Source organism: Trachemys scripta, chromosome 13 (genome assembly GCF_013100865.1).
Source record: "Trachemys scripta elegans isolate TJP31775 chromosome 13, CAS_Tse_1.0, whole genome shotgun sequence".
Taxonomy (NCBI): domain Eukaryota; kingdom Metazoa; phylum Chordata; order Testudines; family Emydidae; genus Trachemys; species Trachemys scripta.
Genome location: NC_048310.1, coordinates 18,947,555 through 18,973,614, shown reverse-complemented (window position 1 = coordinate 18,973,614; position 26,060 = coordinate 18,947,555). Strand labels below are relative to the sequence as shown.

Genomic DNA, 26,060 nt, shown 5'->3' with positions numbered 1-26,060 from the left:
CTTCAAGCTCCTGGCAAGCTTGGGCAAAGTTAGGATGCCCCTGTAGTACAGGAAGAATTTTATCTGTGCTTTCTGGCTACAGTGATTTTTTTGTCTTGTGCAATTCAGCGATGCAATATCTTTGATGTTTCTAATACAGGCTGTACACACATATTAACCTTATTTTGTTCATGTGGCAGATTGTGTGCTTCACACTTTTTCTCAGAGAAAATATTGTGGTGCTTTTTCTATAGTTTGACAGTTATTTAGGAATTATGCAGCCTTTCATGTTTGACACAATCTATTAAAAGCATTTTCAATAATGACAACCATCATAATTTCTCAGTAGTGTTCAGGAGACATGCGTATTCCTATCTATTTACAGTTTCATTAGTTTCAGTACCTGTTCAGTTAATCATCAATTTCAGGATCGTATTTCCTTATCTAAAGACTAACTGCAGGTTTTTGAAGTTTAATGTAACATAATTACAGAGGCTGCTCTGGCAGTACAGAGGTTCAAACATGCCACATTCTTTTTAGCCTTTTGAGTAGTTTGTAGTGTTATGACTCTTTCCTAACCTTATCTGAGATGCACCCATCTGTATAACAAACTTCCTGTGCAAACAGTTTATCCTCAATAAGCGTAGAAATTAAAGAGGAAAATAATTAGGTCATCTAGTCCACTCCCATGGGCCCTCTGTAGTATGTTGTAAAAATTGGTATTTCTTTATAGATCAGTTGATCAATGCCCCAGCATTTTACCATGGGTCATAGATGGTAGCAAACTGGGCATCTGTGCCAGCAAAGATGCATCAGCTGCTGCTGGTTGCGTATAGCAAACTGAGATTATGCAGATTTTCAGTAAATAACCTTTTTTTCATTTAATATCAGGAAACATTGAGGCTATGTCTTTGTTTTAACCCCCATTCTATCTGTTCATTGAAATAGTACTTGAAATCCATAGCCTACAGCATAAGAGCACAGCATACAAATATTGTGTTTTCTTTGGGGAGCGAATTTCCTTCTGTGCCCTTACATCAGTCTTATCCCTAACTAGGCCAGCCTGTTAGTGACCGTAATCCTTACTAGCAACACCAATGTTTGCCAAAATAAGAAAAAATGCTCCTTGGGTTCTGCCTGACTCCTCTGTCTATCGTAAAAATGCATCAGTCTGCCGACATCTAGCACAGATACACAAATATTACAAAATCCATCGTTTTGGGGCTCTTACATTTTCAGCCATTTCAGCAACAGTGTTTTGTTTTCATCCTAATTAGAAATGCAACTGCCACCTAAATATTATTGAGATACAGTATCTGAAAGAAACATGGGATTTCTGAAGCTAGGAAAGAAACTTCTCTGGAAAGAGAGCTAAAAATTGTGTATCTGTGACAGTGAGATAAAAGAATGGATCAGTCATTCCTCTGTGCTGCGTAGGACTATCAACATTACCATGAGATGTGAGGACTTGGGGGAAATGACAGTGGAAATTTCCATTTCCCTCTGTGATACACAGCTGAGCTGTGCATGCTATTTTGCAAGGATACTTGAATGTAGCAGCAAGGAATGTACATTTCTACACATGTTCCAGATGATCCATAGGCATCGTAACTGCATAGAAATATTTCAAACAAATTACTTATAACAAAGTGGGTTAGTATAACTACATTTGGCAAAATGTGTTCATTATCTGTTTATTATTTGAAGCATAAGCTGCTTGGACAGGGTGAAATACATAAGTGAGGTACAAGTGGAATTTGTTGTGGGTTTGCATACAAAGGGTCATGGTTTGGCAGAACTATGTTGAAGCACACAGTGGCATGGAACATAAACAAGGATTGTATGACTAGTTAAGACCAAGAGTGGAAAATGTAACAGAAGAACATAAAAATCTAGAAGTTTTGAAAGCCCTGCACCTGGGTTACTAGGTATATAGTCTCAGTATTAGAATCTTGTCCTATGTTGCTATAGAGGATGATTGTTACTGCAGAGATCTGCAGTAGTTTTACAATAATTTCCCAAAGCCACAATGTGTCTGTGTCAGAACTAAGAGAAATCAAAACCTCCCCAATAAAGATGGGGGTGGTGAACTTACAGGTCATCATTAATTGTTGTGGCAGGCAGTCCAGCATGCTGAAGTTCAACAATCTCTTGGATGAGGGAGCATGAGCGGAGTTGTTGCAGATACAGATCTTAAGTTATTCCATCAGTAAAATGGACTTTTTTGTGACTTAGTATTCACATTTAATTTCTACTTACATAACCAGTTGCTCCAACTAGAATGTTTGTTATACTGTCTGTTGATGATCTGACCTTGGTTATATCTATTCATGTTAGTGATTTGTTTATATCTAAAACAAACACAAGGTCAACAATTGTCAAGAATGTTAGAAGATCAGCATGTAATAGGTTTTTAAAATCAAATGTGTCTGGATTGCAGTGTTGGCTCATGTCTCCCTCAGTTCTGTGTCAGATACTAGTTAACAAACACAGGTTCATTGAACATGAAGATTGAGCACTGGATGTTCATGTTGCTTGAAAACATGCTTCAGAGTTTTTTAGAAAAGCTGCAGAGAGGAACAATGGATACAAATGTCCAAGTAGGTGACAGCAAAATAATTGATGTTGCTCTGAAGAAACTGTTTTATTGTATCGGTCTTGGCTTTAAATATCTCCATTTCAAAGTTGTAGATTAAAGAGCATCACAGAGGAGACGGTTAAAGAACACCAGACTTTTTCGACTTGTAGATATTGCATGGGAACCCGAAAAAGTTGTCTCTTATTTTTTACTTCTGCGAAGAAAGAGGTGGTCACAGTTCAGGGCAACTATACCTGTATTCTGCCTCCGTGGTCCAGAGAGGCACCTGTTCTTAGGATTCCGGTTCCCCATTCATACCTCTCTTGGGCAGAGACATGGGTCTCTCTCCTTCCTGAGTGGAGTATTTCTAGACTGCACAGTTCCATGCCTACATTGGGAATTCCCGAGAAAGTCAGAGTGCTTCAGCAGGCCTGCTTTGCCTTCTCTTCAAAGGCTATAAACCGCATAATTGCCCATAGGTATAAGATACCACACAGCTTTTCCTAAGCAAGCTCACTTATTCTTAAGGTGAAAGCATTACGGAGAAAACATTAAAAACAATAAAAGAACCTACACACATGCTAGTAAACTTACCAGAGATCACCCCAGCTCCAAAAATTGTTCTCACAGGTGATAAATTCTTCAAACCCACCAAGGGTTTTTTCTGCAGTTACAAGTTCATAACCACCTTGGCTCAGAACAAGAGCATCCATCAATAGGTCAAGTTCTTCCAACCCTTTCCAGGGCGGATTGATACCTGCTTTGGATAGAAGGTCCTGTCCATTTGCTCGATCAGGCCCTGAATCAGTTTAAACTCAGGCTGTTTATCCAAAAGTCCTTTTTTTGTTGGTTCGCTGGAGAATCCAGTTTGAATCAGGATATACAAGTCTCGCCAGGAGGTGGTACCTCTTGTGAGGTGTTACAATCTGAGTGAATTTGACTAATCGCCGCTCACTGTTTTTAGTTCTTGGAGAGCTGTGGTCCTCCTCCCCTATGGAATTACATACAATCCCTGGCCCAAAATGATATATAAACTTAATTGAGTAAGGTTTAACTTAATTCAATAAAGTTTATCCAGGATACTGCAGGAAATTGCCATATCTGTCACAAAGATGTCCTTTAAAAAGATGCATCATTTTCATATTCTTAATTTATGAACGATTGGCAGGGTTTATTATATGCTGCAGGCTTGTGTTCTAGGTGCACCATCCCTATTTGATTTTTCACAATTTTCTAATCATCATGGGTGGTGCATTCTTCTGCTAAGGATGCCCTAGTAAAACTAGCTTAAATACAAGGAGTACTACTGGCACTTGGCCGTTATTGCTAGTGATGTGTATAACAGTAGACAGTAACGTCTGTTAATGTCTAGGACTAGAAACACTTGGCAGAAGAATTGGTAAGTAGTAAGGTGCAAGGGGTTGAGCGGGAACAGGAGACTGAACACCATGGAATTTAAAAAACAACCACACACATACACGAAGAGAAGTTAGAAAATAAAGAGGTGGAAACGTGAAAACAGTGAATAGAAATGGCACATTTGTCACTCTTGTACAAGAAACACTGCTTCCAGCAAAGCCTATGCAAACACCCAGAAATGGCGAGAGCCATCTAAGGATGAAATCATCTGACCCTGACCGCCTCTTCCAATGCCACAAAATCGTGTCTTGTCCCTTAAAATATTAGCCAAGATTTTCAGGCGCAACTAGTGATTTTTGGATACCTAATTTTTCTATGTGCCCAATTTGAGATGTCTTAAAGTGGCCTGATTTTCAGAAAGTGCTGAACTCCCCAAATCATTAGTCATTTCTGAAAATGTTGGCTGTTGACTGTCTTGCCATGGGTGGGAGCCTGTCCCCTTTGGACAAATTTCTAACATGAATCCTGAATTTTTAGTTGCAGTATCCAGTATTTGAATACATCCTTTGTTGCATGGGTAAAAATAAATTAATATGGAGGTGAGAGGGGTGGGAAGTGGATTCTAACAAATTTAATTTGGTTATTTCTTTATATGACATTTTTACTTTGCAAACCATATTTCCATTAGTTAACTGCACTGCGAGTGATCATATGATGTTTAATAACATGACTACACAGTAAAATTATGGGGTGATCAGGGAGATTGGGTTCAGCAGACTGACTGGTATGTGTATAAACTTCAAATTGATAGCTACACACAGGAACAAGGAGAAAACAGCCCAAACCTTGTAGAGTAAAGTGATGGTTTGGGGAAAGAATTAGAGACATTGGACAATGAAAATGAAGCTAAAAGGAAATGTTAGTTTCAGCTCTCTATTTTGCAGAAACTAACTTGGAGAGTGGTAGACCTCAAACTTCTATAACAGGTTTTTGACAAACTCATCCCACTGAAATGCAGGTTTCTTTTCCAGATTATATACATTTAGATGGAAGTTAAAATAGTTAAATGTAAGCTTTTTGGATTTCAAGAATTGAATGGCAAAGAGAAGGATTCTGTAAAAATGCCCTGATAAAATAAGTATCCTTGTAAATGAATTTAAAAAATACATGATTTGCCTTTACATAGCTTCTGATGGCTTGTGCAGTCTAACTGTTTTCATCCAGAATTTCTCCTGGAAAATTACATATGTTCAGGTTTGGAGATGAGTGGGTGAGGGCACGTGGCTGCCACTGCCACCACGGGGCAAGAGAGCCAGTGACTGGCAACGGACCCAATCTGTAATGCTTAAGGGAAAGGTTCTTTCCCTATCTGTTCCTTTGCAGCTCTTCAGAAGTTACTTCCTGCCTATAAGCAGCAACAGACTTCTTCAAATTCACAGACTCTATTCAGTCTCTCCACTACAGTTAGGCCTGTGGTTCCCTCTGCCTGTCCATGCTTGACTCTTAAAGGTGAAAGTCTAGTACAGGGGTCGGCAACCTTTCAGAAGTGGTGTGCCGAGTCTTCATTTATTCACTCTAATTTAAGGTTTCGCGTGCCAGTGATACATTTTAACCTTTTTAGAAGGTCTCTTTCTAGAAGTCTAAAATATATAACTAAACTATTGTTGTATGTAAAGTAAATAAGGTTTCAAAATATTTAAGAAGCTTAATTTAAAATTAAATTAAAATGCAGAGCCGCCCCTCCCCCCCCTCCCCCAGACCAGTGGCCAGGATCCAGGCAGTGTGAGTGCCACTGAAAATCAGCTCACGTGCTGCCTTCGGCACGCGTGCCATAGGTTGCCTACCCCTGGTCTATGAGATGATTAAGTTGCACGTTAGAGCATCCTTGGATTGCCTCTTCTGTCAGCTGCCTGGATACTGCTTTGCTGTGCCCTGCTGTGCTGTTTATGCCTCAGGAAGTGGACAAGAAGTCTGAAGACACAGAAATACAATTAAATTAAACCTGGTCTTAATTTCACAGTTGAAAAATTGGGTGGTAATGTAGGTCACACACAGTTAAATTCAGTGTGGCTGAAGATTGGATCACAACATTTTTTAATGAGACCTTTATCTGTGCAGCCACTATTGTAATCTGCTAGTACAGTTGCCTGGAAGAGTATAATTTGTTCTAAGGCAATACCTCCGTAAGCATCTGCAAAACTAACTCATTACTGTCTTTCACAACCTTCCCCAAACTCTCCTTTTCCATGATGCCTACAAAAAAAAAAAAAGATGACAACAGGCTGCTGGTGTTCTGAGACCACTGTTTATCATGCTGACAAATACTGTTTTGTTTCTTTGTATTCCCCCTTTGGTCCGTATCCATCTGTTGTCCTTGTCTTATATTGTAAGCTGTTTGGCGCAGAAACTCTTTTTGTTCTGTGTTTGTACAGCACCTAGGGTCGTGATCTGTGACTTGGGCTCCTAGTTACTGTGGTACTACAAGTAATAACTCCAGATCACTCCCCCCTCTTGTCCCCTGCTCTGCCATCCAGCATTGCTGAGATTTTTGAACCAGAGCAATGCCCATCCTTATCAGGTAGTTTGCCACCTAGTCAGGAGCGGTGCCAGGGTTTTTGCCGCCCTAGGTGGCAGTGCTCCTCTGAGCATTCGGCGGTGGGGGTCCTTCTGCTCCGCGTCTTCGGGGCACTTTGGCGGCGAGTCCCAGAGCAAGTGAAGGACCTGCCGCAGTATTTCCGCTGAAGACCCGGAGCGGAAGGACCCCCCGCCGCCGAATTTCCGCCGAGGACAGCAAAATGCCGCCCCCCAAATCCTGCCACCCTAGGCAACCGCCTAGGGTTGCCTAGTGGAAGCGCCGGCCCTGCACCTAGTTACTAATATGTGCATCTTCTGTCAGTTGCGGGAACAAAAAATGTGACATAGTGCTAAATGTGTAGCATAAAATGGGAATCCGGCTTTTGAAAATATAGCCCTGTGGACCTACTGTTGTCAGTCAGATATCTGCCCCATGGATAAGACATTGAAAGTGACACTATCTGACAAATTTTAGATACTTCTTTCATTTTGATTAGAACAGTTAATATGACCATTGGATAACCAATCACTAGCAAGCAACAGCAAATCAATCTAACATTAAATTATTCCTGAGAGAGTAAAGGATCAGTAGCAGTCTAGAGTGGATTTGACTCAGATCCTAGACTTTATTCTGTTATGGACAGCAGCTTTGAACACCGTTTTATGGCGCAACATGCTGTCTCATGAGGTTGCTGTAATTTCAGCTGAAATTCTTCTATCTGTGTGATGTGGTTTTACTTTGTCTATAAATACAATAGTAAAAACTTCAGCTACATCATGGCCAGATTTGAAACTACATCTTTTTTCAATTAGCTTATTCTTTTTTATTGTTATGGTTACTCATTTTGTCATCTTAATGTATAATTTTTATTTATTTATTTATTTTTTTAACAAAACATCTTTTGCTTCTAGAATCCTCACCATAGCTTTCTCTCTTCCTTTGGGCTTTAGCTTCTTCAAACCAGATTTTAGCATTTAAAGTTTGAGGCTGTCATGTTTTTCATTTGAAATGAGAAGCACTGCTTTTTTCAGAGGGAGAAACTTGACAACTTTCTTGAAAAATTCAATAGAATATGATAACAAATACTTGCCTTAGTTTAGACAATCTCTCCAACTACCACCCTGCCTCGAAGCCTCCTTCCTAAGAAAAATCATGGAGAAATGTCGGGACAGTCTAACTTCAGCAGTATTTCACATTCTGTCTTAGACCTCTCACAGTCAGATTTCAGACTAGCCTATGACATGGCAATTGGTCTTGAGGCATTGATTGGTCTTTCTGTTTATGGACAGGGTAGAACTCCTCGCCTGTACTATTCGGTATCCTTTTACTTGGATGTTCAGGTACAGAGTTGAAGATCACAAGATCATTAGATCATCTAGTCTCATCTCCTGTATACCACAGGCCATTAAATTTCACCCAGTTACCCCTGTGATGAGCCTAATAACTTGTTTGGCTAAAGCATACCTTCCAGAAAGACATCCAGTTTTGATTTAAAGACATCAAGAGATGGAGATTTCACCATTTCCCTTGGCAGTGTGATCCAGTGATTAATCGCCCTCACTGTTTTAAAAATATGTGCTTTAATTCTACTTTGAATTTGTCTGGTTTCAGCTTTCAGCCCTTGGTTCTGGTTATGCCTTTGTACACTAGTCAGTGATTCCCAAACTCTTTACTAAGGCGACCCACCAAATGCATTTTTTTTTTTTTTTTTTTTGGTGACCCACCGAGATCCAACTTCATGGGGAATTGCAGGAGGGGCACAAAATCATAAACCAGTGTCGTCGTCAGTCAGTGATGCCCGACCACTATGCCCATACTGACACCAACCACCTCTGCCCCGGCACTACAATCTTAGTGGCCCGGAGTGGAGGAGAGCCTGGGAAAAGAGCAAGCTCATCCCGCAAGGCTGGGCCCAGCTCTGTGCTCTGGGAATTTTGGCCTATCCCTGCTCTACACATCGTGATGGAGGGGTGGCTGCACCAAATTTGAGTTCGCGGTGCTGAGGCCTCATATGCTAGGTCTCAGCACCTGGAGCAGAGAGCCAGGCTCTTCACTCCAGCAGAGAAAGGTCTGATGGGTTCTTCAATCTAGCAGAGAAAGGTAGAACAACGATCCAATGGCTGGAAGTTGAAGCTAGACAAATTCAGACTGGAAATAAGGTGTACATTTTGAATGCTGAGAATAATTTATCACTGGAACAATTAACAAAGGATCATAGTGGATATTCCATCACTGGCAATTTTCATATCAAGACTGGATGTTTTTCTAACAAATATGATCTAGGACAGGGGTCGGCAACCTTTCAGAAGTGGTGTGCCGAGCCTTCATTTATTCACTCTAATGTAAGATTTCACGTGCCAGTAATATATTTTAACAATTTTAGAAGGTCTCTTTTGATAAGTCTATAATATATAACTATTACTGTTGTATGTAAAGTAAAGAAGGTTTTTAAAATGTTTAAGATGCTTCATTTAAAATTAAATTAAAATGCAGAGCCCCCTGGATCGGTGGCCAGGACCCGGTCAGTGTGAGTGCCACTGAAAATCAGCTCGTGTGCCGCCTTTGGCACACGTGCCATAGGTTGCCTACCCCTGATCTAGGAATTATTTTGAGGTAGTTCTATGGCCTGCATTTTGCAGGTGGTCAGACTGAGATGATCACAATGGTCCCTTCTGACCTTAGAATCTCTGAACCAGGTCACAACACCTGGAAAGGACAGGAGCCACCATTGCAGGGTGGACTTGCTCTCAAACTCCAAACCACCCCCACTGCACCCAACTAGCTGGGCCTCTGCACTGGGCCCACAACCTATCTACGGCCATCCCAATCACAACCCACTGTTTGGGAAATACTGTACTAAATTAAAGAGACTTTTAGTACCTTCTCTCTGTGAAGTTACTTATCTGCTGTAATCAAGTCACCTCTCAATTTTTTTTTTTTTTTTTTAAGCTAAACTCTGCATTTGGTAATATTAAAATGAAGTTTGTTTGACTGGGCCCAGCTCACCGAGTGATCCAGATTGTTCTGAACGATTGCCCTACCTGTATCATTTACCACTCCCATTGATCTTTGTGTCATCTGCAAACTTTATCAGCAGTGATTTTATATTTACCTCCAAATCATTGATGAAAATGTTGAATAGCATCAAGCCTAGGCATTACTGACCTCTTCACAAGACTTAGCTGAAGTGGACAGTGCAACACTATGATGATTTGAGTCATTCCCCTCCAACAGGACCTAAAGACTAGTACTGAGCAGCTCTCATGCAGTCACAGGGATCAGTACTGTATATTTCTCCTCCACATGGAGAGGTGGTGAAATGCTGCTTGCTCCCAGAAAGCAGTAAATGGACATGTTTATTTTTTGGATGGTAAGGCCTTCAAGATAGGAACTGTGCCTTCATATATACTTGTTCAACATCTACGTCTAGGCTCCTGATCTTGGTTGTAATACTCCTTGGCAAATATAACCACCATCACTTCAGACTTGCCTGGTTATAATTTGAGGTAGCTGCTCTTTAGACAGGTGTTGGTCACATGCGAACATTTTGATATCTTTGGTCACTGACCTTTCCCTCCATTTTTCAAGGTAGCCTTGCAGTCTTACTACATTCATTACTGATTCTGGATACAGGTTGCAACAGTAGTGAACAATGGATTTTTCTCCAGCGTGTCAGGAAACTGTCTCTTCCTTTTAGATGAGGATCTGGCCACAGTGATCCTTGTATTCACCTCATTGTAATTTACTGTACCTGGGCTGAAATCAAAGACAACACAACCCCAATTTGTACAGAATGTAGTAGCCCTTCTTCTCAGAAATTTTTTCAGCTGAGCACATAAATCATGCCAGTGATTTGCACCCTCTATAATCTGTCCTTCCAGTGTTTTTCAAATCCCTGGCCTTTAAGGCAGAAAATAGTTTGGGGCCTTGCCATGTCTTTTCACAACCCAAAGTGACAGCTGCTTTCATAGTGAAGCTAGCTGTGGCCAGGTCAAAGTTTGAGATTCCTGGAGCTTAGCCAAGGACCCTTGTCCATGGAATGCCCCACTTGAAGAAATATGTCTGAGTCCAAGCATAACCATTTTTACAGCACTTAACAAGACTTGTTTTTTGCAAAAATGTTGCTGCAGTAAATGATGGAGAGTGGGAATTGGCAGTAAGCAAAGTGCTGAATGTAGGAAAGACTAACAGCAGAGGCCACTATGGACAACTGTGTGCATTTTAATTACAGATAATACAGTGATGGGCACATTTGAAATACCTCCAAAACATTTTGTATTGTAGTTATCAGTTGCCGCATTTGAATTCCAAACTATGGTTTGCATTGCAGCCTTGGTTGTACAAAGCTGATCCTTCTGTCCCTTCAGTTAGTGTTATTCCCTTCTCCCAATTACTTCGTGTTCCTTACGTTTACCTACCCTGCCCTGTCCTCAGCTGCTGCATTGCATGCTCTTCCTTGCCCCTATCTCCCTCACCTTCAGAATTGCACTCTGCTTGTCTTGAAGAACTGGTGGTAACGTAGCTGTCTGAGCAGCTAGATTCCAAGGCAACACTAATGGCTTCTTTCCCTTAAAATGATGCAGGAGGGTGCCCTAAATAACACGCTAGGGATCTTTTATAAACTAAATGATTCTACCACTCTGTTCTTCTGGTACTTTATCTCTTGCTTTTGTGATTTTTAACTGTTGGCAGTTGAGTGGAGCATTGAAGAAAATAGCCCTCTTGTCAATAGCTGCTAGTTTAAAATTTGTAGTTGTGTCGACAGCAGTATGTTAGTGACCTGATTTGGAATGCTGGAAGCTTAGCAGCATGATTACTTCATTGCTAAGCAACACAAAGTCTAGTTAGTTGAATTGCATATGTTGCTGCTGCAAGTGTGTCTACATTTAAAAAAAAAATCCGATTTCTTTCTAATCCTAGTAACCTCTTGGAGAGAGTATGTGGGTTTTTTCATGGACATATATAAATAGTGTGTGAATATTACATACTTGCCTATCCAATACATATATTAATAAAAGTGTGTGTATGAGAGAGAGAGAGAATAATAGACATTCTGTATTATTCACATAATGCCATAAAGTGTGGAGTACTTTTACAAACAAGACACTGTCTGGCTCCAGTGGCTTGAAAGAGCAGTAGTTTGAGTCACACATGAGAGCTGCATTAAGGTTAAGCAGTTGGAATGCTGCAGATTTCTTTAATGTCAGCTGTAGTAAAATAGTTGTATTCACAGTTTGTACTAGCAGTGCTTTTTTGCTTCTAAATACTAACTCTGAATAGAAACTGGTGTAACATATTCTGAATCTGCAGCGATTTGCAAATTTTGCTCACATAGCATGTATATATTTGTGTGTACGTGTATGTTTTGAGTGTAATGTACTTCCTGGATAAGTATCATTGCCTTTTTTGCAAAAGGATAAACTACATAAAAGTTGGGAGAGTGTTAATGCAGATTCTGTTCTGATCTTCCTCTGTGTTTCATCCATTCAGTATAAAACAAAAAAGGATGATTGTGTGTAATTCTAATAACTTTGTTTTTATAGGATCTTGTCAACACTGGACTCAGCACTTTCTTCTTTTTCATTGCATCTGTAGTACTTGCTGCTTTGAACCATAAAACTGGAGCAGAAATTGCTGCTGTGGTAAGAAAACAATTCAAATTTCTTTATTCTTGACAATTATTTTTCATCAGAAGTAAAGGGTGACTTTTTCCTGCACCCCATTGGATATTTCCCTCACCCTTGCTCACACATCTCTATATACTTTTAATGGTTATCATCTACACATTTTTGGCTAGTGGCGATGTTTTGATTTCAAGGAAATCAGCTCTCCCTCTATGACATGAGGTGATATTGGATGAGCCCTTCCCCAAAAAGTTTTAATGGTGAGAGCCAAAGAAACTAAGTTTTAGGCTTAGTTGATCAGATATTCTGTAACTTTGAATGGTCATTTGCAAATACTTTATTATTTACTACTTTTAATAAAAGGTTACAGCTGTGCATGAAATCAGACTCATTTTAAAGTTGCTACAGACAACTTTCTACTTGCATACTCTTTAGTAAGTTTTTCTTTTATGAGTTCGTAAAAGAGTATTCATTTTTTATTACCACAACCATCATAAGGGCAAGTGAATTGATTTGTGCCTGAACTGGCAAATTTTAATGAGTTTTGCAAGGCTGGGTATAATAATGGTTAAAGTCACATAACTACTCCACAGAATTTTGCAGGGATGAAGTTGAGGAGAAGTAAAAATTAACTCCTTATTTCCTGTGCTTTGAGGGGCCTGATCTTGGGACAATGATCTCTTCCCTCCTTGCCATTCAGTGCCATATGGTAGAGTAGCAGTATTTAATTTGCATTGCTTCACAGCATAATAGATAAGTAAGAGTGGAATTCTCATTGTGGCACTAGGTCATTTACGTTTGCATCACTGGCTTGAGGCCAGATTAGCTCCATAGTGAGCAAAATTACTACCATTTGCTGAGTGTTTGTATAAGCAATAAGCTGGTAGCTTCTCTCTCTGTTTCACAAAACCCACAATCTGTGTTTGGCATCCTTGTTAAATCCAGCAGAAAAGCCGAGGATTTAATGGGGAAAGAACTATCCTCTCTCTCTTTAGAGGTCCCTTTGACATGAACATTGTCTTGTATTGCCAATGTCAAGGGTGTTCTGTGTCTAGAGACCTTCAGTCTTTAAGATCATTAATCTAGTACCTTTCACAAAGGCAAAAATTCATTTAAAATAAAAGGCCTTGGAGCTGATTTTTATAGGCCACAACAACGTGTCAATGCTAAGTACAACATCCAGCTCTAACAGTTTGGTTGTGAATCTGTTACCGTTTTTGATTTGGAAGATTGCCTTTGACAAAGTTTTGCTGCTGTTTCTTTTAGATATTTGGTTTCTTGGCGACGATCGTGTATGCTGTGAATATGTATTTAGCTGTTAAAAAATGGCGAATGAACAGCAGACAGCAGAACAGCCGGCAGACAAGTGATTACATTCGTGCTCGGACAGAATCAAGAGAAGTAGATCACCACCCTGAGATTCAGCGTCTGGATGCGTGAAAACTACAGCTGTGTGGGACTGGAAAGAGGGGATAGAAAACAGCAACTTTTTATTTTGTTTCATCAAGTGAAGTTTATATAGTTTGAAGTTTTCATTTTTTAGGAAGAGTTTTGGCAGAGATAAGCTGACCATTTATATGTACAGAGAGAGATGTTGATCTACATTTATTCAGAAGCTATTGGCTTGGAGGCTATAATTATTGGCCATTCAGAAGTACGATCTATACAATGATTACATATATATCTGATGTATGTTAATATTTTAGATTAAACACCTGTATAGTACTTCTTTCCAGGTACCAGCTCTAGAGAAACTTGCGCACTCTGCCACTATTTCATCACCCAGTAGGAATGTTATGATCAACGCTATATCGTTCTGTTAAAAGAAAGAAATATTCCAAAACTTAAGTACATTTTATTGCATATGAAAAGAAAGTGAGGGACAAATAGCAATAACATAAGCCAGCTTGAGCGTACGCCAACACTTTATACACTTCCTCATGCAGCTTTGCCAATGCAATTCACTTCTCACCTGCAAGACCTCCCACAGTTCCATCTTGTAGCTGACACCGGCAATCACGTCAGATGTTTGGGCTGGTGGATTGGTGATATGGACAGACACACTATGGACTATCCTAAAACCACCAAACTCATTTAATGTATGACCTCAACCAGATTTTGAATTGGGGCTCCTACATGTGAAAGACTAACACTTTTTCACCTGCTGCACAGTCAACACAAGCCATCCAACACTAGTATGTAGGTATCTGCTCGTGTTTGAATATGTATTACATGATTTTAATTCATGAAATACTTTTGGGGGTTTGTCAAGTAATAGACTCTACATCCCAATCAATGTTCATTTTTTATTTCAAGGTTCAGTCATCTGGGAATTTTAAGGAAATCAGGAGCCACCAAAAATGCATGATGTATATATTGTAGGATATTCCAAGACTATGACGTGTTTTGTGTAGTATAAATACATTTTATGGCATATTCTGGTTTTAGATTGGTGGTTCGGTTAAATTAAAATTGGTTGGTAGTAGGTAAAATAATTTGGTTTAATGCATAAATTGGGCATAGCTATAAAACATTTTTATAATGTTCCTTTTGAAGCTAATTTTAGGTAACGAGGACATATGAGTGGTTGAACCTATTGTTTTTCTCTGTTTGCTTCTCATGTTTACAGACCATTTTCCTAGCTCAAATTTTCTCACTTCCATTGAACTTTCAGTGAAGAGAAGACTGTATTCTCTGGTTATTGAATTCTGCAAAAATATGTCTAGAACCTTAGTCATAATTTTATTAGGGAGACTTCACCAATATCTTGTATGGTCTGTGATTAATGTGTGTGTCCCATGTAATAATGGGTTGGCATATGGATAAGTGTTTACAACAGCTTTCTCATTTATTGTAGATGGGAACAAAACACCGCGGCACCCCCAGTGGAGTCAAATATAAACCTGATGTACATGAGTAAGATCTTCATGGAAGTCAGTGAAGTTGTATACACTCACACCAGATCTGAGTTTGTTCCACAGACTTTTAGCATTGTATTCATGTGTAACTATTCCCAGTATGGGTTGATGTTTACACCAATACATAGTTGGAATCCTACGTAAAGACACTGTCAAGTCAATTTTAAACGCAAAATGTAGATTTTTTTTTTTCCAAACAGAGTTTTACCAGTCCTAAAGTTAATAGAAATGTTTACATGAAACTTTTTTTTTGTAATTCCAAAAGAAACAGGGAAAGCTCTAGATTTGAACATTCTGCACTGTTCACTTCTCAGGCAATGCAAGCCTTGTGCTGATGCATGAAAACCAGAAAGTGAAATTGTTTCTCTCTTATCATTCTCCAACTTGTTTGCTATTTGCAATCATTCCACATAAACTAGATCTTTTTAAAATTCTGTTTTAATAATTAAATTAAACTAATAGTTTATTTTTAACCTGATAGAGGTGTCTTTATCATATTATCATATTAAATGTTATATTTTACATTTCACTGAAAGTTGTAACTGAAGGGAGTGCTGAATTTAGAGTTTAATAGTTGAAGTTCTAATGATCCTCTAGAGTGGTTAAGAACATAGCCATTTTATTAATTAATTCCAGTGAAAGCTAGCTTTAATGGGGTGTCACATGAAAACTGACCTATAACTCAGTATGGTTAGCAGTGCTGAATGGAGGTGTGCACTGTGCCCATTGGATAAGCTGTTTTTTCAGCATGCTGTGCCAAGTATTGGAGGGGTGATATAATTGGGGTAGTTCATAGATGCTGCAGTTTAAAAAAAAAAAAAAAAAAATCCATAAATAAACCTTAAAAACTAAACGCAGTGATCTTTAGGGTAAACTTGCAGCTTAGTTTAAAGGAATATACTGAAATGTTATCGAAACCCTCTAAAAAGGGATTCAGAGGATGCATTATCCAGCACTATATTAATATTTCATGGGTGAGGTCTTCCGCTGAAGTCAAGTAATAGAGGAATCCAGTGTATGGTATAATAACGAAGACTTTTCAGCATAGCAAAAGTGTATCCTGTTAGCTGATAAGTAGAAGGAATGAAATGGTATATTATACAATCCCCTTGTGCTTTTCTAGTTAATTTCTGACCCCAAGCAATGTTCTGGTTACTTCGAGATCTAGACAGAGATCCATTTACAATTTTATGTACTTTCTTGGTATCTTTTAACGTTATGTGCATTTTACTGCATGGGAAAGGAGGGAAAACTGCATAGTGCTTTGTCAGAGTTAGATCACAGAAGGTTTTTGTTAAAGTGCGTGCTTGGTCTGGCTAGTTAATGTGAATTACTTTTTTTTTTTTCAGTAATCTGATACAATGGTCTCTAATATAGTATATTGTACAATCATATAGCAAATGTATGATATGATTACACATGAGATACAATGGCTTTGATGTGCTGAGTACAAAATATCATTATTTATTATTTACACCATGATTACATGGTCAGCACAATTATAGAAGAAGATATAAAGTTTTTGAGATGAGCTAGGACAGAATAAAAATTTTAAAAACCCACTTCTGAACACAAATCTTAAATAACTGTAAACAAACCGAAAAATAGATGTAACTTCCATATAACTTTTGGAACCAAAGATTATTTTAGTGTTGATAGATACACTTCTTTTAAAAACTAAGTTAGAGATTTGTTAGTCTAGGAAAATGTTATTTATGACTGTCATGTAAGTTGAAGGGGATGAATTCATTTGGCTTATGATAGAAAATTAAAATTCATATACTGATATCCTACAGTATGTACACAGTGATTTGGTTTTTCCAGACTGGATTGTGTACTGTGGCATATATTAATGAAATATCAGCATCTTGCCAACAAATTAAAAAAACTAATAACCAAAATGCAGATACTGATCTTGGCCTCTATGTAAAAAATGGGGCAGAAAGTTTAACTTTTGTGAAACTTACACAGGAAACTCATGTTAAAGTGCTTCCCCCTATCAAATTATGGTTCTGCTTTACTACCGGTTAGTCTCACTTTGAACCGTGTGTTAAACATAAAGGGACCACTTCCTTAGTCCACAAGAGAGCTACTTTGCTCCACAAAGGGATCCACAACATTGTAAATAGAGCTCAAATTAAAACCAGACCATTAAACCATTTCTCAACGATGTGGAAATGTGGTGCTTGAAATTGTCTTAGGCATCTGGGCATTCTTTCCAAGGCAAATCCTGTCCTCGGATATGCAATTCCAGTGTATTTCAGTGTGTATGAGTAGCTGAGGGGAAAATTTGCCACATTTGTGCATAAGTAGGGCCCTAACAAATTTACGGTCTGTTCTGGTAAATTTCATAGCCGGAGGGTTTTAAAATAGGTCAGTTTCACCTTTTCAGATTTTATGTCTGAAATTTCACGGTGTTGTAACCATTGAGGTTCTGACCCAAAATGAGACTTGGGGGGTTGCAAAGCTGTTGTAGTGGGGGTTGTGGGATTGCTGCCCTCATTTCCACGCTGCCGTCAGAGCTGGGCTCCATGGAGCTTCCTGCAGCCAGGGGAGGTACCCAGAGGTGGGTTTGATCTCTCCCTCCTCCCTCTCCAGAGCTGCCATGCAAGGGAAGAGCATGTCCTGTCCCTCCCCAGACCAGCTGGGATTAGCAGCTAGGAGCCCCTGGCTGGGGCGGTCCCAGCAGCAAGGGGAAATCAGACCCACCTCCACCTCCAGGAACCTTCTCTGGCTGCAGGAAGCTTGGTGGCTGCTGTCTGGGCTCTGAAGGCAGCGCAGCTACGGATCTTTCTGCAGCCAGGGGAGGTACCTGGAGGTGGGTGTCCCTCTTCCCCTGCACAGCTGCTCTTGGGAGGAGAAAGTCCTGTCCCTCCGCAGGCGCCCGGTGAATGGTAAGAGCCCCCCCTGCTGGGGCACCCCAAGTCCTGCTCCTTTCTCTCCCCTCCAATAGCTACATTTCACTGGAAAGGTCTGATGTCACCTAGACAATGGACCCAGGTAGTCCTGTGCAACTGGATTGTAGAATTAATCACTAAAGTTTTCAATGAAATGTCCAGTTTGGCCTCCTTAAACAAGTGAAGATCTTCCCTTATGCTACTTACCCCATCTGTTACATTGGTTTGAGGCATACAGGCAGAGCAAGTGGTGCTTAACTTACCCACATCACATCATTTTGGCAATACCAGCTTTCTTTTTCAACAGGGAATCGTTTCCTGGTCTTAAATCTCCCCACCTCTGTGCCTAGTGTCGTCTTTTCTGACTCTCTTTTTAATAAACATGCTTTCACCCTTTTCCTTACAGTGGTTCTGCAGAGCACCCGTCACAAAAAGCCGGAGGCACTCTGCATTTCAAACACTTAAAAATAGCATCAACCATTCTCTTCAGATGTGATGTAAAGACTGAATAGCTTTCCAAGTCTAAATAGCATAAACATGATAAGCTCTTAACGCTGAAACCTCTGGAGCCAAAGGTTTTTGATTGCTATTTAGGACAAATAAATAGTCTGGTAGAATCTGACCATGAACCTAAGAAAAATCTGTTAATGCTTTTACATAACTCTTTATTTTCCAAGTGATGTGTAAACATTAATAATCCTCAATGCCCTTGGGAAGGAGAAGGGAGGTGTTTTTTGCTTTTCACAGAAGAGGAGACAGAGAGACAGTGAATCAATGGTAGAAACAGGTTTGGAAATCTGGATTTTTTTTGTTGTTGTTGTTCCCAGCCTCTAGGTCACATCCCATCCCTAATCAAGAAATAAGATACTAAATCAGAGAGATTCTGTGCTTGTGAACAGTATACTTTAAAATCTGTGTCAGAGCAATGCTGTTATATCAGCCAGTGTGGTTATCGAACAACCCAATTAAAAGTCAGTAGTTGGTCAAAGGAGTCACTACAGAATGCAAGTCCTACTTTCACCAGAAGGGTAAATGTGCCCCGTCTGAGGCACCGATCCTGCAAAGTTGTACACACTGAGTAGTCCCGCTGAAATCAGAGCTATTTACATTGTGTAAAATTGCAAAGATCAGGATACTTAGTCCCTAGCTATGAGCCCCATTCATAATGTGGTGGACTGTTGGGATGGCCTTGGAGTCAACTAAGGATCAGACACATTATGCAGAGATAGAAGGTTGTTTTTTAACTATTGTGTTTAAACTTATTTTAGGCTTCATGGTCATAAAAATACCATTTTGAAAGGAAACTGAAATATGTACAAAAGTAGCAGAATGCTGTAATGTTTGTCAAGTAAGGATCTGGAAAGAAATTATATTTGAAAACTGCTAATAAAAGTGGTAGAGAGTTCTTCCTTTTAGTAGGGGAAGTTACCAAGACTCAGAAGCAGGATTAAGTTAAATCGCTCTTTACAAACTATTTCTCCTTATTCAAGAATTCGCTGGATACTTCATTAGAATTTTTCTTATTAGCACTGTCTTTACTATCGCCATAGTGTCCATCATCCATTCACAGGAGCAGAGAGGTTTCAAATTGGCTGGGAGAGTAGGAGGATATAGTCTGGCCCTAAAGTTTATTTTTTGTGAAAGTTAAAAGAAAAAGATCTCTGACCCTCATGTACCCATTGATGTTGGTGAAATACACTTTTAAAAGAGAATCTACTCAGGCTGTGATCTATAATATTCTTTGATTTAGAGTAGATGACACAGGTCAGTTTTGTTTAGGGACATGCAGGCTTCAAAAGTGTTCTTATTTATGCCTCTAAGTGAAAGTCACCCATTTCTTTCCAAAAATGTGATGAAGTACATCTTGCGCTGGCATCCACTATAGTTACCGATTCACAATCCCACCGCACTCATTCAGCTTTGCTGGATGAATGACCTAGTGAAAATTTTGTTTCTTAGTAGCTATGAGCTAATAAATATTTGTTGTATAACTAGTCACAGGTGTTCCTCTTTAAATTATACTTGGCAAAGAAAATATTTAATTTTGTTTTTATATACAATATACCTAGTTACCTTGATTGACATATTTATAACATAGAGCTTTGAACTTACTATGAAGGTTTTCAGTCCCATGGATTTCATGAGCTAAGTAAAAGCTAATTAACATATAGTGAAGGATATGGAAATTGTCATAAATTCATAATGAAGACTTAAAAACATTTGAAAAAGCAGTGTCCAGATCTTGTAAACAGGTTTTTGGGGTTTTGTTGGGGCTGGTCCCTACAACTATATTAATAACCTCTGGATGTGAAATACTGAGGGAACAGGATGAAATATAAACATCTGCTTCTTTTGACTTGCAAGGACCTGATGAGTATCCAGAACATAGTAAATTTCAGGGTGTTGTTTTTTAGACAAATGTCTTAATAGACATATTTAGTTGAAAGCTTCACATTTGAAAGGAAATATCTATAACTAGTTTGACTTAGTACTTTTAGTAATCTTTTAATCCCAAAAGTAAAATAGTCTAGCAGTGCTATAGTGTTCCTGAAGTCTATAGGTTTAAAGTGGTTCAGGCTAGCAGCCTTGTATTTTGAAGATTTGCTACCTTCAATTTTCTACTTTTTATACTTTAGATCTTGAATGTTTTACTGGTTCCTAGCAATTGGATATTGTGGAGGGATAGTGCATCTTATCACTACCATTCATGCAGCTTTAAATCACATTGCAGACTTATAGTGAGAATAGTACTTTTTATTTGTATTTTGATCAATTTAATGCATTTTAAAATAATTCCTATATTTAAAATACAACACTTAGGACATCCTGGAATGAATGATATAGCTACTTGAAAGGTGTTCTGTTGGCCAGGTTTCTCCTCTTCTACATTAGTGTCCATTGAAACTGTTTGTATATGTTGAAGTTTGTAAGGGTTCAGGAACCCAGAATAAAATAGTAAAGTATGTATTTATTACTCACTTTATTGCTCAGTTTTGATTTGAAAAGTTGACATTTGTTATGCTTTTTCACATAGTTGTAAACAAATATTGGACAAACTACTTCACCTAGGGTGCCTTCCATGTTTGGTATAAGTACTTTGTCAGTCATAAAGACAGAAATGTAATGTATTAAACCAGTAAACACTATTTTTGTAACATGGCTTACTAACACATTTCCAGCTTTGTGTTTTATTTTCACTAACACTAGCCTTAATGGTAACAGCAGCCATTTTTTCCCTTTGTACACTAATAGTAAAGTTCTGAGTTCAAGGTGGAACAGGAAGGTTGTACCTATTTTGCTCTGCTCAAAACTGTAACCTGAACGGTGAAAAACAACTCAGACTAATGGAGAAACATACTTGAAAATACTCCCCCCCCCCCTCCTCCCCTTAAATACACTCCTGAAGAGATCCCCATTTGTGGGATGCATATGCAACTGGGGCTGATCCAACATACCTGCATCTAGACCACGACTTAAGACAGAATATAAATTTTAAAAAGAAATCTCTTGTCGTGGCTGAAAGACTTTAAATGACAGGGAATCTATTCCTATGCTACCATAGTTGTAAATGTGAACAGCAAGAGGTTCAGAAATGCCATCTAGAATAAAATCTTTATTTTTTTTTATTTTCAAATCTGTGTGTAAGTTAAATCAGAGTTAGAATTATCTGTCTTTGAACTTGCAGACTGCTGGGTTGGGCAAAGTTGGTCCACTTTTCCTTTTAATATTAGCACAACTCCCCTGTGTGATACCCTTGTGTGTTTCCCCTTTGGGATAAGGAAATTGTAATTTTCTGCCAAGGAAAATACTTTAAGCATTTTCGTATGTGCCACTGCAGATTCAGGGCCTGATTCTGCAGCCCTTACTCAGGCAAAACTCCCCGTTGACTTTAGGACCGTAGGCTCGGGCCCCATGTGATTATCTCGCCTTCAGGTATAAAAGCATGTTCTGACAAATGAATTTTTAGTTTTAAGAAAATTGAATTCAAGCAAAATGTTATGTATAAAGATCATTTACAATCTGATACAATTTAACTGTATTTTTGGTTGATGTTCTTAGATCTATTTTAGATCTGCAAAAAAACACAAGTAAGATGGTCAACAAATAATATTGAAAGTTTCTAGCACAGGTACTTACCCTCTAATCCAAACTGGTGTCACCTTCTTCACAGTATCAGTAACTAATTTAACCTGATACAGTAAGTGTAGTAGCTGTCAGGCTTTTTATGCAAAGACATTCTATTGATGCTCTGGACAACTTTAAAGGCAAGAAAATCATACAATAACAAACGCTTCCTAAACTTGTTTTATAGAGACAACTGATATTCTTTTATATGTTATGCACTTCTTTTCTTTTTTAATTAATGTTCTAGTATAAACAAAAGTTGAAGGATTGTAATAAATTTACTAATGTGATATAGAAGGCAATCTCTAACTTGCTGTTTGATCTTGTCTATATGTTTTTAAAACACATGCCTTTATAACACAACTTAAATGGTGTATTTTATCAGTTTTAAATGTCATTTTGCTTATTCAGTGTTTTGTATATGGGCACAATAATTTTTTTTTTTTAATTTTCCAATTTAAAATGTAGTATTTGTGCTGCCTTTTGAGTTTGCTGTTGTCTCTTTGCTAGCTTTTTTCCTTTGTTCTTTTGATATATCAAGATAATGTTCTAAAAATTTTCATGGTACTCTTCTGATTATGTCTTCATAGTGGTAAAATCTGTATTTTTGTATGTAGGGAAAATAGTTTTCTGAACACTAATTTCTGATCAGTATAGTACGGAATCATTTGTGAAGGATTTCTTGTTTAATAAATGGACATGTTAAAGTGTTTAAAACATTTTGTTGTTATCTGTAAATGTAATGTATAAATTCAGTACTCGGTATCATGGCTGGTTATTTATCATCTTTGCTGATGATTATCTGAAATTGCCATCCACTACTACAGCAGGTGTAAACTGGTTTATTAATTCGATGCGTAAAGAAAATTGTTGTGATTGAATTGGTGAGGATGATAAGCACCAGGAAAGAGATTCTTTGTGGATAAGAGAGTTGTTAAAAAAAACAAACACGTAAGTAGTCCCTGATAAATTCCATGTAGCAGAAAGCTCAAACAGCCTCGTTGCCACGGTGTATGTTTGTGGTAGGATCTCTTTTGAGGGATTTTTTTGTCCTCTACAATGAAATGCTATTACTTACTGTGGTTTGCAGTGTTGTACTCTGAATTGTAAATAAGCCTGAGACTGAAATCTTAGAGGAAATGGATAACTTTCTGCCACCTCAGAGTGTAAGTGGCATGAGATATTATCCTGGGAAGTGGGAAGATGAATTTCTTTATTGCTTAGATGCTTCAGGCATGATATGAAGGCATTGAATCTCTGAAAGCAAGAAGCTAGCGGTAGGACACCTCTTGGGGGATCTGCTCATTGAATGAATGTTGTGAAAAACTCTGGGACGCTTAGGAGGCACCTTCAAGCAGTCCCTCACAGGTACCTTATAGAGTGACAGGTGGTTGGGAGCTCTTTTTTAAGCCCTTTATCCATCACAACCTGCTAAGCTGGATGAATCTCTTGGGGAGGGACTCACTGAAGAGTGATAGACCAGTTGCAATTTCTGTCTGGGCTTCACAGGTAACGGGAGCTAGAGATGTGATAGCTGGGTAAGGATGAGGTCAGCAATGGGTTTTTGTTTGTATTGCTGTAGCATGTAGGAGCCTCAGGCACAGATCACGATCCATCGTGCTAGATGCGGTACAAAAAGAACAAAGAGATTTAATGCTGGGCAAGGGGCAGGTTGCTGCTGGTATTGTAACCTGCAGGGTGTGGTGATCACCACAAGAGGTCTTGCCTGGCTGTTGTGCAGAAAAAGTGCAATTTATATTCTTAATTTAAATTCTTCTAACCATCCCCCTTCGCCCCGGGGAAAAGTTGACTTCTGGTTTAGTAAAACAGATTAACAGAATACCTGACTCATTTGATTTTCATTTTTGGATGCTGTCAAACTGCACAATCAGTCCCCTACTCAAAGGAAACATCTTTTCATTTGTCATGTTTTTAAAAATATGTTTGCATTGGTGTAAAGGAACACCTTGAAAAATAAAAACCCGTATTAAACTTGTTTGAATTCCCTGTACAGTGTATAACCCTACGTTTCCAGGGAGTGTTGAGGCTGGGGCTACCAGAAGCATCCACTATTACTATTAACATTGTAAGTTCTTACAAGGATCCCATCCTAGCACCAGGGTTCAATGGCACTGCCCACTGTTGTATCCAGCAAAGCACAGGACATAAATACAGGCTTTGAAATCTGTGACTAACCAATGAACGTGATCAAGGGCATAGTAAAACCAGTTTGTCTGCTCTTTATCCGGAACTCTAAATTGCCTGCTGCTTTCAAAGGTACCAGATTAGTGGGGTTGTGGTTCTCAAATACAGCAGTCTGAAGAAACATTGTTTCTCACTTAATGTATTGGACATGCCCCCTTGGGTGGAGAGTTGAGATACAAATCACAGATGGACTTCTAGAGTTGTGATCATCATAGCTCAATTTTCTTGCCATGAAACCTGAAATTCCTGGGTGTAACTGACAAGAGTCTTCTAAATGTTTCCTTAAACACTTATTTAGTGTCACACAGCTGGCAAGCCTGTAAGTTAATTGACAGTCTAAAAAGGCTCTCTACAAAGGGTTTGAGTTCCATGCCAGGTAATATTCTTATGCTATCACTTGTACAACAATGACTCAGGAGACTGGAACAAAGTGTCCACTGACAGGAATAAGGTGCAGAGATAAAACAGTGAGAGTGCCTTGTGAATTCATCCAACTGTGGTATAAAAGGAGACTTTCTTTTTCTCCTTACCTATAACTTTGATAATCCTGTGAGTGGTGTTTTAAATTTACATATAAGTTCACTCTGCACTTGCTATTGGAAGCTTGCTTCTCTTCCTAGCCTCATTTGTTGTGTATTGTTGCTAAGTGCTGCTCCAGAATTCTGGAAATTCACACTAGATAGCTACATTTCAGTTGTAGGTGAAGTGATACCTATATCAGCTTTGACCTTAATTATTGTTATTGAACTAAAATGTATGGGGGTTAAAAATGCAGAAAACAGCAGTATGATCATAACCAGAGCTGGTTCCAAGCACCAGCGTAGGAAGCAGGTGCTTGGGGCGGCCAATTCAAAGGGGCGGTAGTCCGTCCGGTATCGAGGCGGCATGTCCGGGGTTTCGGCGGGAATTCGGTGGCGGGTCCCTCATTCCCTCTCTTCCTCTTTGAGCTGCCGCCGAATTGCTGCTGAAGAGAAAGAGAGGGAGGACCCGCCACCGAAGTGCCGCTGAAGAGGAAGGAGGACCCACTGCCAAACTGTCGCAGAAGAAGCAGCGCGATTGAGCTGCTGCCGAAGTGCTGCCGCTTTTTTTTTCTTTTCTTTTCTTTTTTTTCCCCTTTTCTTTTCCGCTTGGGATGGCAGAAAAGCTGGAGCCGACCCTGATCATAACAAGCTGTTGCACTGACAATTTCAGTAGAAGAAAACTCTGCACTCAGAATAACAGCTGATTCCCTCAAGGTCTGATTTTTTTTCAGGGGTCCTGAGCAACCAGAGGTCTCATTGACTTGAACGTGTCAAAAACTCAGGACTTTAGTGCAGCATGGCTAGTCCCAAGCATTCAAAAATATTGAGCCAGGCCCCAAAAAATCATGATTGGCTTTAAAATCACTTGACTTCAAAAATAATAAAATTTGGGTTCCCTTTATCTGACTCCTGGGTTTTCAGAGTTAGATTTTTTTCAGTTGGTGGTGGTTGTTTTTTTCCAGCCACTATAGGAGCTAGAAATTTTGTAAATGACAGCTGAAAAGTCTCACATAATCATGTGACTCCATGAGCTGAGGCTAAAGAAAAACACCAAATATCTCAACAATAAATATAAAATCGTGACAGCAAGCAACACAATATATTATTGAAGTGATACTGAAATCTCTTAGTATTTTTGTATGCATCTCTTGATTTTGAGATCAGCATAAAAACCACTATTTTCATTTTATTTGAGGAATAATTCCTGAATTCCAGAAATAGTGTGTGAATAAATTGCAAATCTAAAGGGCAGATTTGTGTACAAGAATGACAGTATCAG

The 26,060-nt window shown here is 39.0% G+C and overlaps 1 protein-coding gene across 3 annotated transcripts in view; it reads left to right on the top strand.

Moving 5' to 3' along the window:
* The window catches only part of CMTM4 (CKLF like MARVEL transmembrane domain containing 4), a 58,101-nt gene extending 42,241 nt beyond the window's left edge, over positions 1-15,860 (top strand). The window contains exons 3-5 of one of the 3 annotated variants that reach the window (XR_004647992.1): positions 12,035-12,133; positions 13,382-13,769; positions 14,973-15,860. Coding sequence is in view for 1 of the 3 variants with exons in the window: in XM_034788397.1 (XP_034644288.1) it covers positions 12,035-12,133; positions 13,382-13,555 (273 nt within the window). In the remaining 2 variants the exon portion in view is untranslated. Of the gene's footprint in view, positions 1-12,034; positions 12,134-13,381 lie in introns of all 3 variants that reach the window. The other 2 variants (XR_004647991.1, XM_034788397.1) reach the window with 2 other exon arrangements.
* Positions 15,861-26,060: the final 10,200 nt, after the last annotated feature.